Source organism: Apus apus, chromosome 8 (assembly GCF_020740795.1).
Source record: "Apus apus isolate bApuApu2 chromosome 8, bApuApu2.pri.cur, whole genome shotgun sequence".
Taxonomy (NCBI): domain Eukaryota; kingdom Metazoa; phylum Chordata; class Aves; order Apodiformes; family Apodidae; genus Apus; species Apus apus.
In genome coordinates, this window is record NC_067289.1 from 21,942,281 (window position 1) to 21,961,582 (window position 19,302).

At 42.1% G+C, this 19,302-nt stretch overlaps 1 protein-coding gene and 1 long non-coding RNA gene across 3 annotated transcripts in view; one reads left to right on the plus strand and one right to left on the minus strand.

Annotated features, from left to right (window-relative positions):
* The first annotated feature begins 5 nt into the window (after window positions 1–5).
* Window positions 6–3,348, plus strand: LOC127387622 (uncharacterized). Its single transcript, XR_007890174.1, has 2 exons — window positions 6–76; window positions 1,618–3,348. It is a non-coding gene; the product is annotated as an uncharacterized LOC127387622 (long non-coding RNA).
* Window positions 3,349–7,330: 3,982 nt separating this feature from the next.
* The window catches only part of PRKCI (protein kinase C iota), a 28,802-nt gene continuing 16,830 nt past the window's right edge, over window positions 7,331–19,302 (minus strand). For both annotated transcript variants that reach the window (XM_051626541.1, XM_051626542.1), the window contains 12 exons: window positions 19,079–19,133; window positions 18,431–18,489; window positions 17,798–17,974; window positions 16,749–16,846; window positions 15,644–15,730; window positions 14,877–15,012; window positions 13,943–14,030; window positions 12,680–12,805; window positions 12,510–12,589; window positions 11,439–11,528; window positions 11,035–11,150; window positions 7,331–9,909 (listed from right to left, as the gene is read on the minus strand). In XM_051626541.1, the coding sequence (XP_051482501.1) occupies window positions 9,822–9,909; window positions 11,035–11,150; window positions 11,439–11,528; window positions 12,510–12,589; window positions 12,680–12,805; window positions 13,943–14,030; window positions 14,877–15,012; window positions 15,644–15,730; window positions 16,749–16,846; window positions 17,798–17,974; window positions 18,431–18,489; window positions 19,079–19,133 (1,200 nt within the window). In that variant the 3' untranslated portion in view covers window positions 7,331–9,821. The remainder of the gene's footprint in view (window positions 9,910–11,034; window positions 11,151–11,438; window positions 11,529–12,509; window positions 12,590–12,679; window positions 12,806–13,942; window positions 14,031–14,876; window positions 15,013–15,643; window positions 15,731–16,748; window positions 16,847–17,797; window positions 17,975–18,430; window positions 18,490–19,078; window positions 19,134–19,302) is intronic.

Consider the following 19,302-nt stretch of genomic DNA (forward strand, 5'->3'; position numbering starts at 1 on the left):
GGTGCCAAGAGTCCTGTCAGCCCTCCCGGATCACCTGCGGAAAGAGAAGGCGCTCAGCTGCCAGCAAGCCCAAAATGTGAGTTTCCTGCCTCAGAGGAGGGGCAGGTTTCCCAGCCCGTTACGAAACGCCGGCGCGCTCTCCCGCCGCCCCGGGAGCCCGCCCCGGCCCCGCCGGTGGGTGACGCCGGGTGAAGCCGCCGCCGGCGACTCCGGGAGCGCCGCATCCACCGGGCGGGGGAGGGGGCGGCGGGGACAGCGCGGCCCCTCAGGGCTGCAGCCCCGGCGCGGACGGGGTCTGCGGAGAGCGGGCTGCCCCCCAGCCCCTCCTGCGCCCCGGGGACCGGACCCTGGCCCTGCAGCCCCTTCCCGGAAGGGCCCGGGACGCCGCATCCCTCCTTCCCTCCGTGACTCACCTCAGCCCCGCCGGCACCGGGCAGGGCTCCCCGCCGCCGCACCCCGGCCCCTCCTTCTCCCCGCCGCCCCCTCCTTCCCCGCCCCACCGCCGCACCCCAGCCCCTCTCCCCGCCGCCCCCCCCCCCCACCCCCCGCCGCCGCCGCCGCCGCCACCCCCTCCCCCCGGGGCCGGCGCGCCCCTCCCCCCCCCCCCGCCGCTCCCGCCCCTCCCCCCCCGCGGGGCCGCTGCTCCCCCTGTCCGGACCCCCCCGGTGGCTCCCGGTGCTCACCCGCTGCCGCGGGGGCTCCCGCTGCCCTCGGGGAGCGGAACCGGCGCCGCGCACGCGCCGCCCCCCCCGTGACCTCACTGCGGAGACGGCGGCGGCGGCGGCGACAGCCACGGAGACGGCGGCGGCGGCGCGCGGGCACGAACCCGCCGGCGGCGCGCGCCGCCCCCTCCCCTCCCCCCCCCTGCTGCCGCCGCCGCCGCCGCCGCAGCCCCGCCCCTGTCTGGGGCGCCGGCGGGAGGGGGCGGGAAGAGGCACCCGCGGGCCGAAACCAGCGACGCAAGAAATGAAAGAAGTGCTCCTGCTGCTCGGCCCCCGCCGGGCCAGAGCCAGCCCGGGGCGGGGGAGGCGGCGGCGCCGCTGCTGGGGCCGGGGCGGGGCGGGGCGGGGGGCGAGAGCAGCCGCGGCAGAGAGGGCAGGAGGCCCGGGGCGCGGCAGCCGGCCGGGCGGGAGGAGCGGGACGGGAGCTGGGAGCTGACAGCCCGGCCGCTGCCCCTCGGCGGCCGCTGCCCCTCGGCGGCCGCTGCCCCTCGGCGGCCGCTGCCCCTCGGCGGCCGCTGCCCCTCGGCGGCCGCTGCCCCTCGGCGGGCGGGGTCGCGGTCACTGTCCCCGCATGGGGTGGGCTCCGCTCCGAGGCCCCATCACTGGGGGCTGCAGGAGAGCGCGATGGTGTCTGTCCCCAGCGCGGCTGCACAGACCCCTCCTTCCAGCCCCGGGGGGCTCGCTGTGTGGCACTGAGGGCGGGGAGACGCCGGGGCACGGGAGAAGGTGCCAGAGGCGGGCACGGAGCCCGGCTGGGGGGGGCACGGCTGCCTGTGCAGAGAGGTTTCCACCAGCGGCTTCTCCCGCTTCAGGCTGGTTGCTGGAAGGTGCTCTTCGAAGAATGCTCGGTCGTTGTGCCACCCGTGCGCGTATCACACGTTCCTTCTGCCTGCAGGGAGCCCGAAGCTTTTGGCTGACAACTTCGCTGTAGAGCCGGCACTCCAGCAGGTTCGGGCACAACGCCGGTGCCTTGCATCCCGCACACGGAGGTATTTTGGTGCGACCAGAGTAGAAACGCGCAGCCCGAGGAAGCGGGGCAGTTGTGGACGCCCCGGGCGATGCTCAGCACCGGCCGGCACTGCCCGGCCCGGGCGCTCCCTTCGTCCAGCGCCGCGGCAGAAGGACCCGCACGGAGCAAACGGAACCCGCCCCGCTGAGCACCGGCAGCTCGGGTGCGCTTTAACCCCAGGCTTCGCACCTCTGATGTGCTCAGATCACCTCTGGGCCGGCAGGGATGTCTCGATGGAGAGACCTTACAGACCGGAAAGATGCTTCACAAGTCATTTTGTAGCTATTTTTCAAAGCACCGCATCAGTTGCGATACCTACAACGTTTCCTTCCGGGGATGTCTGGGCAAAGAGCGATCAGGGGATACTGAGGTCATTTTGCCTGTAGGTTTTGTCCTTTATGGGTTGGTATGAGCTACCCTACTCTGCACAGCAGCTAGAGATCTCTGAGATCTGTGGTGCTTTACACTGCAAAAATAATACCTTTCTGACAGTTTAAGCAGTACAATACAGTTTAGCATAACTGCATAAACAGCAGTACTTGGGCTTTTAACAGTAACTCTGTCATCACAAAGACAATAGTGCTTATATTTATTTTTTAAAACCTTAAGAAAACCATTCATCTTTTCTATTATTAAAGATTTTGGGTACTGATGAAGGATCATAAAACTGAAATAGAGCACAATCTCAATTTTTATATTCAGTGGAAGCTGTCCTAACAAGGATCTTAGTTTTCCTGTTGCCACATTGCAGCATGCTCTGGCAGAAGCCTTTCCTACAAATGAAGGGGTATCAAAAAGAAGCCTTCATTTTGCTGAGGGATGTAAACCTCCAAATGAAATTTGGAGCTGCTCTTTCTTGCAGCTGCTTGACATGACATTTATGTCAAATGCCAACAGAAATCCATAACTTCTCTTTCCTCAGGCTAGAGAAAAAAGAGAAAGTAGAGAAGGCAGAAATTCCTTCCATTACATGTAGGCCAACACAGAGATAAAAGCTTCCTGAAAACTGGAGCCAAGATTTCACCTTGTGGAAGAACACAAGTGTTGGAGAAATGCATTTTTTTTCCCTTTAATACTCTTATTTGTCCTTTTCCAGCCTCATTTTGGTTTGTTTGTTGTTTGTTTTTTTTTTTTTTAATTGTAAATCACGAAAGATTGACCCAGTCTTTCCTCGAGGGGCATTTGTCATAATAACTACTACCATTTTGGGGAGGGCATTTTTCATTTACCCTACTACTTCGTAGCTCCTTTTGCCAGACTCCCTCTGTGCGACTCCTCTGTAGCAGCTGAAACGTATAGGTATAAAAACATCAGCCTCTGTGTGTTACTTGAGTTTCATGAGCTGAAGGATGATCAGGACTGACACCCCACTTGAGATTCACCACAAATAAGATTTGTGTATTTAAAGAAATTTTATAGGCGCTGGGCCATAAACTTCACTCTTGGCTCATCTTTGCATCCAGCAGCTCTTGAGCTCACGCAGCGACACACAGGGAGTGGTTAATGAACACTGGTTATTCCACCTCAAGGTGCAGTTTTACACCCAGCCTTCTTGTCTGTACTTCTCAAAGCAGGGAAGTGTTACAAACATGTTTAAATGAATCCCAGCATTGTGCAGCAGTCTCTAGCAGTACCCTGGTGCTCTTCATAGATGCTATTGTCCTGGTTTAAGCAGCAACAAAACCACACTAGGAGCATGTCCAAGCATCATCTCACTGTGGTAGCTACATCAAATGCTTCTGCAGCATTTCCAGCCTTCCACAGGGAAGTGGATTGCTTCTTGTGATGACTCTGCAGAAGGATTTTACAAGTATTGGTGCTTTTCCTCCATTTAGAGTGAAGCAGATGACACAAGGCAAAGCAGCTGCTGGAGTACAAGCACTAACCTTCTACAAACACGTGAACTGCTTTTGTGCAGGGCAGGGAGCCTGAGGAAAGCGATGGAGAACACGCAAAAATGTGTTCATGTTTGATCTCAATTGTTTGTTTAAAGCCTCTTTAATTCTTTATTCTTCTGCAATAAAATGTTTGAGGGTAAGACAACACAGCTTTATGGACAAGTAAACATTTGTGAAGAATACTAACACTCTGTACTTATTCATTAAGGACATAAAAGGTTTGCTTAAATGCCACCAAAAATATAGCAGAATAAAACAAGATTTCTGAATCTACCAGCTTTTGGAGCTGATTTTGAGAGACATGGACCTGCAATAGTTGTCCAGATGTTCTGGACAGTCCTGTCTTCTCCACCCTCTAGGAGTTCAGGTTCTGTTTCAAAAAATTATCTTCAAATACCCGTCAGTGAAACACATTATGTCATGTTTCCATTTCAAATTTACTCAAGAAAATGCAAGATTTGTAACACCAAAGGTGGACTGATCTATGCATGTGGGGGCAGTGATGGATACAGGAAGATATTACAGCTTTTATTAGACTTATTGATGTCATAGGAGCTTGGGAATTTGGTGTCATTGTTTAATTTGGATATTTCAAGTCCTGCTGCACTTTTTCAGCTTGCAAATTCTGGTAACTATTGTGCTCTAATGATGGTGTTGCTATAGAGCTCCAATAATCAGGCATTAAGACAAAGTTTGTAGGTAGGAGATTGTCTAAAAAAAGATGCTAACTCTGCCTACAACTTCTACTGTAGACTGTGAAAAGCAGTTCCAAAGACACTGTGCAGCTAAAACCTGAGTTACAGACCTCTCTGCAAGATGCAATAAATTGCACTAACAGGGCATAGGAGGAACCTTACTCTTATTAACTCTGAATTTTCAAGAAGTCAGCTCTAAGAAAGAAAAATTATTTAAAAAATAAATTTTTACTTTACAGTTAAACAGTGACTACAAAAGTTTCCTGTTCAGCTATGGTAAAAAAATGTTTACCTAAAATATGGGCAACCAAGTGGCTGCCTAGAAAGTATATAACTTTCATTTTGTATATTTCCAATCAATTTAAATCAGGACACACTCCTGCAAAAATATCAAAGCAAAAAAAGGTGTTTAAAAAAAAAAAAAGTAGTAGATTCCACCCTGCTCCCCACACATACCCCTTTGAATGCCTTGCAGGACACCTTTGACAGCCCTGGGGTTGGCATCTCTTCCTCTTGCACACAAGGGAGAAAGGCAAGTGAGACAAACTCATCTGCATTTCTAAGTGCAAATAAAAATACATCCTTTAAACTACTGCATATAAAGTGAAGTGCCAAACAGCATATTAAAGCAAACCAAAATGTTCTTTCAGTTGAGCTGATTATCATACATACAAAGTTGTTTGTTAAACTGCTAAGTGTGTAAGGAACTTTGTCACAGCTTCACAAATAAGATTCAAGTCGCGGATTTATGAACAGAGGGGGTTTAAAAAAAAATACTCCTTTGTGTAGAAAAGTGTTTCCACATACACAGTCTCAAAAGCAATAACAAAAATTTTGCCTTTTCTTCCCTGAAGATATCAGCTTGCACATTTTAAAGGAAAAGCTTAGAAGTTAAATGTGGACACAAGGAATGTCTGTTCTATTTATGTCTGGAAAAGCCCACCTCTCACCAAAGTCAAACAGATCCTGGAGGTAGATGCTTCTCTGCCTCTAATCATTGGTGATTAAATACATAACGGTAAGATCACACATTTCAAATATGCAGTTCAGATCCCTTTATCATAAGCAGGTAAAAAAAAAAAGTATTAAAATAAACCCTTACGGAACGCTTCTCAAGGAATTGCAAAACATTGTAACTCCCTCTTCCCAGAAAACATCATTAATTAGGCCTTAATTTCAAATACCTTTCTTGCTTAAACTGCTTACGCCATCCACCATGAAATGAGGATGCATGCTTAGCAGTTAAGGCATCAAGTATATCTAGGTTCTACAAGCTATTGATTTCTTTTGTAGAGTGTCTTTAACATAAACAATTGCTCAGACTGAGCTGAGAGCAGTTGGCCACCAAACTGAACAGAAACAAGAAGTGTGCGTGGGGGGAAGGTTAAGCATTTCAGATATGCAGCCATCTGCAGCATTTGCCTAGCACTGCCTGGATGTATTTTTAATAACAAGCCAGATTGTAAGAGGAAATCTCTTAAAATACTGATACACAGATATTGAAATATAGATATATTAAAATACTGCAGTGTCCCAAACGGGGCGAGATAACAGATGAGATGTATATGCACAGAACAAGACTTATTGCAAACAGCACTGGGGTCTTAACTGCTTTAAAGTAGAAGGCACAAGCACAGTCAAAGTGTGGAGAAACTGGGAGGTTGGAACAGAATGTTTGCAAAAGGAACAAGAAAATGTACTATGAGAAGTCAAGCCAATCAATCAACCAAGGTTAACCATTAAAACATTGGCAACTTACTTATTACCAAGTTTTATAGTAGATCTAGAATATTAATTATCGACTTTAAAAGGATCCCAAAATCTTAACCTTTAAAAGCTAATGATGAAAGATTGCTTAAGGTCAAATTAACTAATAAAAACAACGCAGGAGTTAATCTCTCTCACCCTTGCCTGTCCACAGCTGGGTGTCCCTTTGTCTGGCCCTTAATCCTCAGAATTGATCTCTCTGGCTGGTGTCCCTGCTGGAGACGAGGATGTCCAGCAACCTCCTGGGAAAGCGCTGATCAGAAGTCCACCCATCAAAGGTGGACCAGGCACTTATAGAGTCAAGTGGACTGAGGGCTGGCATTTAGCTATTTAGCCATACCTCCAAAGTCTCTTATTGGAGCATAAAGGGGAAACAGTGGGAAAAGCCAAGAAGGCCCTTTTCTCACCAAGCAAACTCTTATCTGTTTGTTCCTATTTTGTCTCTGTTTCAGGCCTAGCTCTGGCTGGGCTCTGTGTTTAACACCAAAGAGAGCAGCTGGTGTTATGAACACCAACTTGGCCTCTGTTTGTACCTTTCAAGGTTGTTACCAGCTCAGTTTGCTAGGCTTTTCCCTTTCTCATGGGAATCTTTCCACTCCTGTAAAACTGAGAGACAAAAAGCAATTGAATCATAAAGGGGAAACTGAGGCAGGCATATTGAGAGATGGCACATCCTGCTACATGCATCTGTAGCAGGGTCTGGGGTAACACACCCTCCACGTGAGAAATCTTAAAGAATGTGGAGGAGGAGTTGAAGAAACAAATAAATAAATGGAGAAGTGCAGCAGATCAGTGTTGCTCTAAACTCCAAATCCTCAGCTCAGGCAGCTGAGATGTGTCTTAGAAGTTCCAGCTGAAAGAGGTCCTTGGTCAAGCAGGCTAAAATAGCATTTTATATTTTCCTTGAGGCTTTCTGTACCTGTGCAGCTCACTAACACCTCGCTGCTTCTCTTTCATCTGGGGCTGGAACAAGAGACTGCACCTACAAGGAAGCTTGTTCTCCATGGGGCACGATGAATGTAAGGCTGGTGAGCCACCTCCATTCTAGGGCACGTCTGGGGAACAAGGTGGAGGGAGGTAGTTCTGAGGTTGCTATGGTCTATCCCACTTCTAACTTCTAGAAGGAATTTTAAGATTAGAACAATACTCCTGTGGGACCTTGGATAGTTAAGGGTCAGACAACGCTCCCAAGCAAAGCCCAGCATTTCAGTGTTTGTTTCAGAGGTTAACACACACAGGCCTAATATAAATGTTTTATTTAAAGTAAAAAGTGTGCACAAATAAAAGGAATTATTACTAAACAACGTTCAAGACCATATTCCATATGAAACAAGAAAATAGTAGTGACAATATTAAGTAGCAGAGCACCCAGAAGAATCCAACTTGCATACAAAAAGGAGGTTACTCGACATAAATACATCATGCTTCTGATGCAGACACTTTTTCCAAAAGACAAAGCCTACTGCACTGGACTGTTTACACCCAATGTCCCTTCTGAATATTTATGACATATACATAACAATGACAAATAACTGCTAATACCATGGCACTTTGGAGAAAATTAAAGTTTAAAAATGGATTTACAGTCATTTAAGATGTTTGTCACTTAGCAACATTCTCAATGGTTAGATACGTAAATAGAAAAAGTATCTTTTCTGTGACATTATCTATAAAAAAATTAACTTCTGCTTTAAGCACAAAAGACAGCATTTTACTCCATAACTCTTCTGTGATGAACAGCAGAAATGCCCTTCCTTACATAAAAAACATTTTACTTAATACCCCATATGAAACTAAGCCAGAAGACAAGGCTTTTCTTGTTTGCTTTAAATAAATTCCAAGTTTAATATCAGTGAAATCATGTCTAAAACTACTCATGCAGGTGTAGAAGTCAGTCACCAAACAATTAACCACAATTTTTAAACTGCATGTAAGCAAGTTCACTTGACATGAACTAAACATGCTGAAGTTATTAGCTGCTCTTTACAAGTAGGTTTACTCCGATATTTTACATTTGAAAATATACAACTCGAGTTTCGGGGAACCTGATTTTTAACAGTGTGGAGGTTCAATGCTTCCCAGAAACTGGGGCCCCTCCAATCACCTCCTCATTTTGAAAACTCAGCCCAACACTTAAGAGTGTCCTGTTCAGGTTGCAAAGAAATGAACTAAACACACCATGACACTACTGTGTATTTGTGCAATCTCTCTCCTTGAAGCTAACATGTAAGTGAAAAAGCATACACCAGCAGATTTGTGCTAGGAATTTAGTGTTGCCACACAAGGTTTCTGAAGGAGAGACACTGATGAAGCAGAAGTCTAGTTAAAAGCTTCAGATAAGGTTTGCTAACTTGTGCTTACAGATACTTTGATCCGCTTTCAGTAACACTTAGCTGGCCTTACAGTTCTTACTAATATAACAAGATTCTTCTCCTCAATGTCTCTTAGTCCCTTTTCTCCAAAATAATGATTAAAAAAAAAAGTGGTACATTTGGCATTTCTCCAGCCTAAGACATTTAAAACTATTCCCTAAACATTAAAAATAAGAATTATCTGTGCTATATATTACACTGTTTAGTAAGATGAAATGTAAAAAAGTCACACCTCCCAAAAGTCCTACTTTGAACAGTTCTTTCATTTTACTTCAATTGCTTTACTACTAATTTTGATTCTACTCACCAACATTTAAGGTTTGACTGCGATTACAAATCACCATCTGTAAGTGGAGCAGCTAAGGGAGTCATTCTGGACAGCACCTCTTTTTTCTAGATGTGCTTTTTCCACTGGCAAAGTCAAATGCATTTCCAAGAACATAGCAGTAAGATCAAAAAAGGAAGCCAGGCCCTTGCCCAGGCCATAGCTGTAACATATGCAGTTCTGATACAGGTAAGACAGCAAGTGTAAAAGCAATAAATAATAGTATGAGGTTCTACATCTATTAGCTGCCCATTATCGCTGAATTAAGCTCTACAGTTTTTGACTTTTTAAAGTATTAATTGAATTCCAATTATTGCAACTGATGCTCTGTACCATGTACAACCCCACTGAATGGGGCAGGCTCAGAAAGGCACTGGACCAGTGTGCAGTTCCTCCTGGATCACTTCAGAGCAAAGCCTATTGATTCTACTACTGAGTTAATCATCTCCTTTTGGACAGGACTGATACACCCTGTGAAAGGAGACATTGTTGACCGATTCCGTTTAAAAATCTGCTCTCCTTCCTGTCATTTCAATCTGAAAGGCAGTAACACAGCTCTAACTCCTAAGGAGAACAGGGAAAGTAGATGTTTAGAGAGATTTAGAACTATGGAAATCATAAAGTCTTGTTTTGCTGGGAAAATGGAAGTCCTTTAACAATATTTTATTACATCCCTTAAAGCAATTTGTATTCTTAAAGCAGTTAAGAAAACTTTCCTTTATCAGAACCACTGTGTTGGCAAATTACACACCCAGAGCCCACTCTTCAGTCACAAGTCCCAGAGACCACCTTCTACATTAAAATTCAAGTTTGGCAAAACTGTTGGAAAGTTTGACATTTTATATCTTGGCAGCTGAAGGTTCAGCACAACAACTGTCCTGGACAATAATAAATACAGAAAGAAAATTAGTGAGTAATTCACACTGGGTGGCAAGGGTAAGGTGTTCAGTTACTCGTTTTATGCAAATGCATCCAAATGAAGAGATGTTTATCCACACAGAGTAACACTTGGCACAGTCCAGAAATGGAGAATTCAGACACATTCCTCAGCTGACATCAAAAGAGGATTTATATATTCAAAGCCTTCAAATTCAGACTGGTCAATCTTCTTCACAATATCACTGTTAAGATTAGAAAAACAATCATTAGTTCAGCCCAATTTAAAAGGCAACAATATTACATTACAGTTTTTCTTAAAAATTCCACCTATGGACTGGATTGCAATTGAGAACATTTGCCTTCTCTCTTTTGTCCCTCTCTATTCTTGCAGTTGTTTTTTTTCCTACTACCTATAATGGTAACAAAACACAAAACCACCCAGGAGTAGTGACTGGGCTGCTCCCATGCACGTATCCTCCCCACAAAGCAATCTGCAAGGTTTGCAGTTTTAAGACTTTCCCAAAACAGGCACTATTGAAAAAAAAAAACCACAACAAAAACAAAACCAAAAACATTAGGTTGTAACAGATACTGCACCTCCAACTTCTCAAAACTGTATTTGTACATTATGCATTTGCAAAGAGATAAAGAAGGAAGTTTGATCTCAGACCTAATTAAGCTGCATAGGTAACATCTGAAGCTCAGTGTTTGTGTTTACCTACTACATGAATGTCACACAAAACTCTAGAAAAATTTCTACAATGAAATCAGCAGTGGCTCAGTTAAACTAGAAAGGCCTTTCCCTCCTCATCCCAAATCAGGGCCCCTCAGGAGTAAGGAACCACTAAACCATCACCAAAATCAAATGCATTATCATGCGTATTATCAAGGCTTTTCATGCAGGATAATCTCACTTAACTGCTAACAACTTAAAATACTTGAACAAGCCAAACAAAGCATCTTCTCTTGTTCAGAACACCCAAGACTGAATTAATCTAAACCAAACATTCTAGAAATATCATAGCTTAAAGTAATGCAAAAATAAATTGACTAAACAGATATTTTCCTTCAGGCATTCATTTTTTGCAGATGGTAACACAAACTTGTAAAATTGCACTTACTCCTCTTTCCCTGAACTAAGTTTCTTTACAGCAACTTTCCTGCTGTCAGCTGATTTTTACATCTTCCCAGAGTACAATATTATTCCAGCCCTACAAAGTCTACCATGAGAACACACAACAGAATTTTCTTCAAACTAACACAAAAAGAAAATGTTATTTACTGCTTTACATTTACTCTATGTACTATAACTGGAGCTATTTTTGTAACTCCTTCACTGACTTATCAGAACATTCTACATTACTTACTCATCATCTGGAGTGAGCTGCACAGGTTCATTCGTGAATTGGGAATCAAAATTATCCAGACCAAATTCTCCAGATATATTTGGTTTAAACGGAGGCACCACTTGCTTTTGCTCCATCTAAGAATAAAATCACTTAGTAACACCAAGAATGAGCTACAACCTATTGAATTATTTTTAAACAAGGCTGGAAGTTAAGTTTATTTTGTATACTTTGTACAATCATTCTATTAATCTACTGTACCTGCTGTGTGTAAAAAAGTTGGAAGATTCTGCATTATCATTATGATACATCTTAAGTTAAGAGCTTAAGGTTTTTGAGCTTAAGGCCATCTCATGCTCAAAACAAGTTGTTAAGCCATCTCTGTATGCCAAGGTAATTAGCCAAACTGGTGGACATTCACATACCAGATCCCAATCAACGTTGCGGAAGAAGGGATGTCCCTGGATATCTGCAAATCCTGTCTGAGGATGACAGCCTAAACGTTCCTTTGGATCCTGCACAAGGAAGGAAATGTTTCTAAATGTGTGCCATGGCCTATACATAAATAAAATATAAATGTTACAGACTCTGCGAGAAGTGAAACATCCGAGTTACATGAGACACTGAAGAACAACTTCTTTTGGAAGCTGTTCCAACTTTCTATTTGAAATAGGCAGGTATATATGGAAGCCTTTCACAGAATTTTATATGAACTGCCATGCCATCTTCTTAGTTTTTATTCAGACCTATTTAAACATACCATATGCTTCAAAGCAAACTTGGTTAGATTACAAGTAAACTTGATTCTTCCCTGCCCCTCCCTGAGCAGACCAACTGTGCCAGGCAGTCACACTGGGGAAGCAGCTGCAGGTTGCTGATAAATACAGTGGAAAGAAGGTTATTTTCACAACACAATCCAATCTCCATGTATGTGCAGCCAAGGAGCTGTAGCAGCAGCAATGCTCTTGGACAGTATTACTTTCTTAGAATAATTTAACCACATCTGGGTTTTTTCCTGTATCTTTCTCCTCACTCAGGTAACGTTCACTAAATACAGACCAACATGTGCTTGGACTAGTCCATTACCACATGTGCACCTTTTGACTCTCAGGCTAGTGACCTACCAGCATACAGTGAACATTCACTGCCTCTGCACTTCCCTCAGCAGTTGTCAGTGATTTGCTAAGCTGCTTCTCTTAAGAACCAAAATAAACCTAATAAGTTTGTTCAGGCCCCAGGTTAAAGAAATCATGGAACATTTCTAAGCCTTTTGAAAACTTGTGATCCCAGTCTGAGAATCTGGAGCTTGAGGTTCTTAGACAAGTAGCTAGAATAGGTTCCCCAACACAACTGAAATTCTGCTTTGGGCTCACACCTTTTCCACCCCATTTCTGTATGTGACAGATAAAGTGTACATGCTACACATCAAATAGTCACCAGGTTTTAAAAAAACAGCTGCTCTTGAGAAGTCTTAAATAGTCCCCTTTAGCTCTTACCTTATTAAGGAAACTCTTTAGAACACCTGCTGCTTTGACAGAAAGGGATCGGGGAATTCGGATCTGTTTTTCCAAAATTACTGCAAGAAAACATGGTTCATATCTATCAGCCTTTGCTAATAGTTGAAAGGTAAGCTGAAACAAAGTGTAGGAACACTCGTGGTACTTACCTTGGAAAAGATAATCTTCTGTATTCTGATCAGGATTGTCAGAACTCCCAACAATATCAAATGGTGACCGACCTGCCATCATTTCAAACATAAGGACACCAAGAGCCCACCAGTCTACACTGAAGCCTAGAATCCAAAGGAGAAAACACCACTGAAGACAGTTTGGAGCAAAAACACCAACACTTTTGGGCCTAAAAATACATGTTTTGAGAAGAAATTATTAGTTGAAAAACTGAAGTATTGCCAGTGCTGCTGTTTATCTGAATAAAGGAGAGGTAACAATTGCACTAGACATTATGTGATTCATTTTGTGTGTAACAGGAGGGAACGCTGTACAAGGAAAAGGAAATGCAAAAAGTTTAAAGGTTGGTGTTGGAACCTTAACAAGGGTTTAGATAATAATTAAGCTTAGTCATTACTAACCAAGAGTGCATTCTCCACGGCAGGGGATAAGGAGGAAGTAAGTGATTCTTAATAGTAGCTATCCAGTAATTTATGAACCTAAGCATATCTGTTCTACTACTCCCTGCTAAAGAAAAAGTATTCAGTAGCTAAGTTGAGACTGACACAGGCTGGTTGGCCTAGAAAGTTTGTGATAAGATGTGAAGCCAGCCTGAAAGAGATAATCAATTGAATTAAGATGGTAGAATTGAAAAAATTATACAGACTGTTTTTTTTTAATGGGAACTAATTGTAGACTTGTTAAAAACTTAAGGGAAGAAAACAGCTCAAGCTTGACACAGTATTGGAAGCTTAGGAAGAAAGGGTAACAGGAAACACACAGCAAGTCTTCATACTCACTTCTCTTGCTTCAGGAATCTCATGGACTTCCTGAACAAGCAAGAGAATTTCATTTTTAACACTGAGATTTGTGAAAGGGATGTCTCCTATCTAGGCCTTTTGCAATGCATTTACATCTAACACTATCATTGCTGCAAAATATAAAGCTCCAAACCTGAACACAATTCAAGGCTGCAAGTAGATAATTGGTAGTATCTAAACTAAACAATAATAGATTTGGAAGACTCAAACTATTTTTCAAGACTGATAAAAAGAATTTAAGATGTGGAAGTATCTCATTTGCTTGGTGTAATGCTTTCTGCCCTTCTTTTGAAGGGTTTATTCACTTTTTCAGACAAGATGCTGAACTAAAACTGATCATGTGCCTAACACTGACATCTCCTTTTGACTGCTGAACAACTTCAGTATAAAGGAAGAGACAAGTGAAAGGTGCATGATGGTAGTCATAAAACCTCAATTTACCATAATCCTCTCCCCGGAGAATTTCAGGTGCAATATAGTTTGGAGTCCCACAGAACGTGCTGGTTGTGTCACCAGGTCTCAGACCCTCCTTTAAGAAAAGATGGGAAGAAATTAGTGACCCAAATATCTCACACTCCCCCTCTGCTAAGAACTTCATTTTGAATTAAAGTGCCTTGAATAAACAGTTTTCATTTTGGTAAAATTATATGTAAATCTGTATGTAAATGAATACAAAGCACTGCTTGGTTCAGAAGAGAAGTGGGTTGCATCTGGAGTCTCAAGACAATGGCACATACACCTTTTAATGTTTTAGCTATAAAGTTCCATCGCATCTTCAATGATAGGCAAGTGGAAACAGCTGAAGCATGGTGAACAGCTTCCATGACAGGGGAGTTGTGATGGACAGATACAAGATTTTCAGAGAAGAGCATGGGATGCAGAATGCGGGGAGTCACCCAAGGAGTTGTGTAGTCTTCATCCTTGGAAGTTTTCAAGACCAGAACGAATGAAGCCCTTGGTAACCTGGCCTGATCTTGTAGCTTACCCTTCTTCCTTGAGCAGGAGAGTGGATTAGACTTCCTGAGGACCTCGCTAATGTGTTATTTTATGCTTTTCAGTTGCTTAGACAAAATTATAGCATTTAAAATAACTGATTGATCAGTATAATAGCAATTCCATGGCATGACTATTTCAGCTTACCCCTCCCAGACAAGTTGATAAAGCAGCTTTATAAAAACAAACAGTAATACATATGTAAATCTGTGCTCTCTGGCATTCTTTTCTTAATTTGTAGAAGGTAAATGAGTATTCAGCCTGTCTGCACAGTGTATAAATGAGTACCTTGAAATTTCATACTTTTAAGTCTATGCATCTTTTAATTTATGACAATTTCTTCATTCTTTTTTTTACTGGTTAGCAAGAAACTAGAGCTTACCTTGCACATGCCATAATCTGTGAGTTTAATATGCCCTTCAGAATCTAGTAGCACATTATCCAGTTTTAAGTCTCTGTAGATTATGCCTCGTTCATGCAAATAGTTCAATGCCAGACTGATTTCAGCAGAATAAAACCTGATGTGGAAAAAGATATTGATTACTCAAGTAATCAAAACCCCAAACCACAATAACATAACCTTGGTAGTGTGACACTTTTCTAAATATAATCCTCTGTGTTCTATATTTTTTATCAGAGAAGTGGATAAGCTGTTAATACTCATACAAATTTTTCTATCCACAGTCACTTTAAAATATTTTTTATTAATATTAATGTCTACTGAAATAATCCTTTTCATTTCACCAGCTGAGATTAAGCATATGCACCAAGAACTCAGCATTTGCCTGGACAGCTGGTAGTGGTTGTTTTAACAGAAACACACTGGTATCAGTAGGTAGTTAAAAAAATGCCACAACAGCTTTTTTCTAGAAAAAAAAATTCAGAATCAGATTGAAGTCACCCAGGTTAATGCTAACACAAACAACATCTAAGTGCCTCCTATCACAGCTCCTCCTTGAAACAAAAACATGGCACGTGTTCATCACATGCAGGGATGGCTTGCATCATTAAAATGAGGATGCAGTTTCACATTCCTTAAATTCTCAACATCTGGAGGAGATTTGCTGGCTCATCATCATAATCTCTGCACGACTGCACTGTGTCAGAAAAGCAGCTGTTTTGATGCAAGAAATCTGGAATTGGGCATACCTGGCATGCTCCTCTGGCAGCTTTCTCTGCCTCTGCATATGAAACATCAGATCTCCACCATTTACATACTCTATAACAAAGAATAACCTGAAACACACAGGAGTTTGTTACAAATTATTGTACACGAGGCTGAAAGAGGTTTGAGATGGTCTAGGCCTGCTATGGAACTCTGCCAGTTCAGCTCCTCACATCTCTCTGGTAACAAGGCTGCTCACAGCATCTTCTTTCCCTTTGAATTAATTCCCAAAATTAAAAAAAAATAAGTATCCACAGTTTCTCTAGATAATTCCTTTGCTGCTAAAGGAAAGTAAGTAATCCTTTCCACATTCCTAATCCATTACAGCTACTGCTTGTCACTGTGATGTGACTATAAATAGATTCACATCAGTTTCTATGCACAAGCCAGAAAAAATGTTTCTCATTTTCCTTCCTGATGCCTTCTCCCTTGTTTGTGGTGAATACTATTAGGATGTTACAAATATTATTTCTTCTGACTTCCCTCCACTTGTCTGTCAACTTTTCAAACAGCAAGGATGTTATTTAAATATAAAATATCTATATTTTATATACACTGAAAATTATGACTGTATAGAATAATGATTTCTCTATGGCAATCTCTTCTATATATAAACATACACAAAAAAATAACCATTTTCATCTCTATTACCCTGTTTTCCCTTTTAAAATTCAGACACTATTTTTCAACTCTTGCTCAGAGACTTGACTTAAGAGAGCCCATGGAAGTTTGAGATACGTTCCCTCATTTTTTGTACTTGGGATTTCTGTCCCTAAATACTTTTTCCTTCCCATTCTAGGTTCTGTCTTCTACCTTGTACATATGGCCTTTTTTTCCTGCTACCTGCACCTCTCTTCCTGCCCAGACCCCTTCCCATCAGACCTTTCCTGTATACTACTTTACATTCTTTTGCATCTTCCACATCTGAAAAACTTAGATAAACGTGGCCTTTTGCTCATGAAATGCCTCAATGATTTACAGTGCATTGACTTTTGCTACCTACCTAACAATGCTTTAAATGGGTCCTTGAGGTGCCCAACAGTATGAAATGTTTTTAGTAAGACCATCTCCTTATCTTATGACCTTTACCTGCTTTCTGTCTGGAAGCAGGAGTGTAGTCCAACAAGGAAGGGATGATTTGAAGCCTGTTCAAAGACGTGTTTCTCCGTCTGAACCCAATCAATATCCTATTTATTGAAGAAAAGCCATAATCAGAAAAGGACTGTTGCTCTTCTTCAGTCAAGTATTAAAGACAACCAGTAGAAAAATATTCAAGTGTTTTGCCATCCTTGGTTTCCTTTGCAAAAAAAATGTAGTATTATATATCTCTCCAATCTGAAGTAAAAAAATTTAGCATATGCTCAGTTTTTTCCTGTTTTGAGTGTCCTGTACTTTTAGCCTCAATACGTAACTACACTTGGGAATGAAAACACACACATGTAAAACAGATTAACTGATGTGGACATGTGAAGTAGCATCAAGAAATGCAAAATAAATCAATGGCACACCAAGAGATAAATGCAAAAGCTCTCAGGTAACAAACCACAGACACTTGAGTCTTTTCAGAGTAGCCTAAGGAAACACAAGAAAAATCTTCACCAACAAGAGGTGTTTAGCAGTTTAATAATGCAATTCTGATTAGTTTACACTAATCACTGTATAAGCTACAAATTGTTAAGATGGAGGTTTGATAAAATACCACTGAGTTCTTCTCTGTGACAAAAACCAACGTGAACATATGGAAAACAGACTCCACCCATTTCTTTTTAAGCCCAGCAAACCAACTCGGCAGGAGAGGTATGGAACACTGCTCCAAAATAACAAAGCAAGTCAGGCTTACTAACTTGTATTCTGCAGGAGCACTGCTGCAGACAGTGCTGATTACAAAAGGAGACACTGACAACAGAGGCAGCAACAGGCTCCTGACAGAAACCACTGGCGCAGGAGGGCAGCTCTGAGCTACATGTGCCAGTGAAGATCCCAAAATCATGAGCCTTCTGTAGTACAGTACGTACAAGAAACAGCACGTGTAATTTTCAAGTAAGTCTTGCAGACCCAGAAGCCTGGCTCTCACCTTGTGGTAGACACTGAAGCTCTTTGGGAGAGTGGCCTAATTTGCTGACAAAAAGCTTGCCTACCTCATCATCATTGACGAGCTCTTTCTTCACCACTTTCATTGCATAAATGCGCTCCGTTTTCTTCAGGCGAACCAGCAGCACTTTGGCATAACTGCCTCTTCCTATAACCCGGAGCAAATCGAAATCCTGCAGACCCAGACTGGAGGAAGCTTTGCCACTCTCTCTAATGCTCATTGCCTGTTGATAAAGATACTTGGCAATTAGTAAGCAGGCTTGCCAATTTTAACAAGTGCAGAAGCTGGCATTCCAAACAGAACAGCAAAATTAATATAAACAAGTAGCTCAATTAATTAACACTTGTTATTCTTAAAAATGCACTGTCCTGGAAAGGAATGTGAGGGGAAAGAAAGGAGGCAGAGGAGACTTGGCAGATGAAGAAAAACAAAACTGGAGGAGTTGAGAATACCTTCCAAGTCAAAGCACATCTTGTCTTTCTAAATCAAAGCACATCTCAACTCAAGGTTCAAAATATAAGACCTCGCCAGCCATGCATGCAAACACCTGAGCAAGCAACCCAAATGTGCTTTATGTACTAGTTTTCAGTTTGTGAAAATCAGATTACTAAAATATTGAAACAGAGAGACACAGGCTTTAAGATCTCTGAATTCAGTTAGCATGGTTAAGATGCTTTACCTCTTTTTCTTCACCAACATGGTCCAAGCTCTCATGACTTGAGGGATTGTAAGGAATCACTAGAGGTGCAAGAGAAATTATTAGACTGATGCAACACAAAAGTATTTTCTTTTGCCTTAAAATTTCCCCCCCACAAAAAGCTCAGAGATAAATAATTTAAATGCATCTACTATAAGTATTCAAAACTGTTTGGTTTGTTGTTTTTCTTTAAACCATCAGAAACATTTTTTGCAATACTGCACTGATCATCAGATACGACCAGTTATATTTGGAGATCTCTTCAGAATAATCTTGAATACACACACAGGGGATCTTTTGCAGAACAGTGATTTAGTTTTTAAAACAATCACTGTGTAAATCCAAATTGAAATGTCAGGACCATCACTCTGATGCCTACTGATGGCCAAATGTAACTGAGCCCCTAAATTCTTCCTTTTTAGCCAAGTTTCTTCAATTGCTAAGATATGGAAAAGTGAAGAACTATTATACTTATACTCCCCTTAGCATTAAAAAGCCATCTTATTTTTTCTGTTATATAAACAAAAGTAAAGAAGGATTTTTAAAGAATTTATTCCATTTCATTTTAAACCCCAAAGTCCATTTTTCAGCAACTTACAGTAATTTAAAGAAAAAAATTCTTGATCTTACCTGATTCTACATTATCTGGATTTACTGATGACGGATCCATAGGCATTATTGGTTCCTGCAAATATGCACAGATTTTTCTAATAGATTATCCAAGCGTAACAAACATTAGAGACAATACATGAAATAAATTATCCCTGAGGAATACAATCTAGCTACTTTTTAACTTGAATAGTCAGCTTAGTTACTGAGCTAATCTATACACAATAAAATAAAGCACTGCAGTC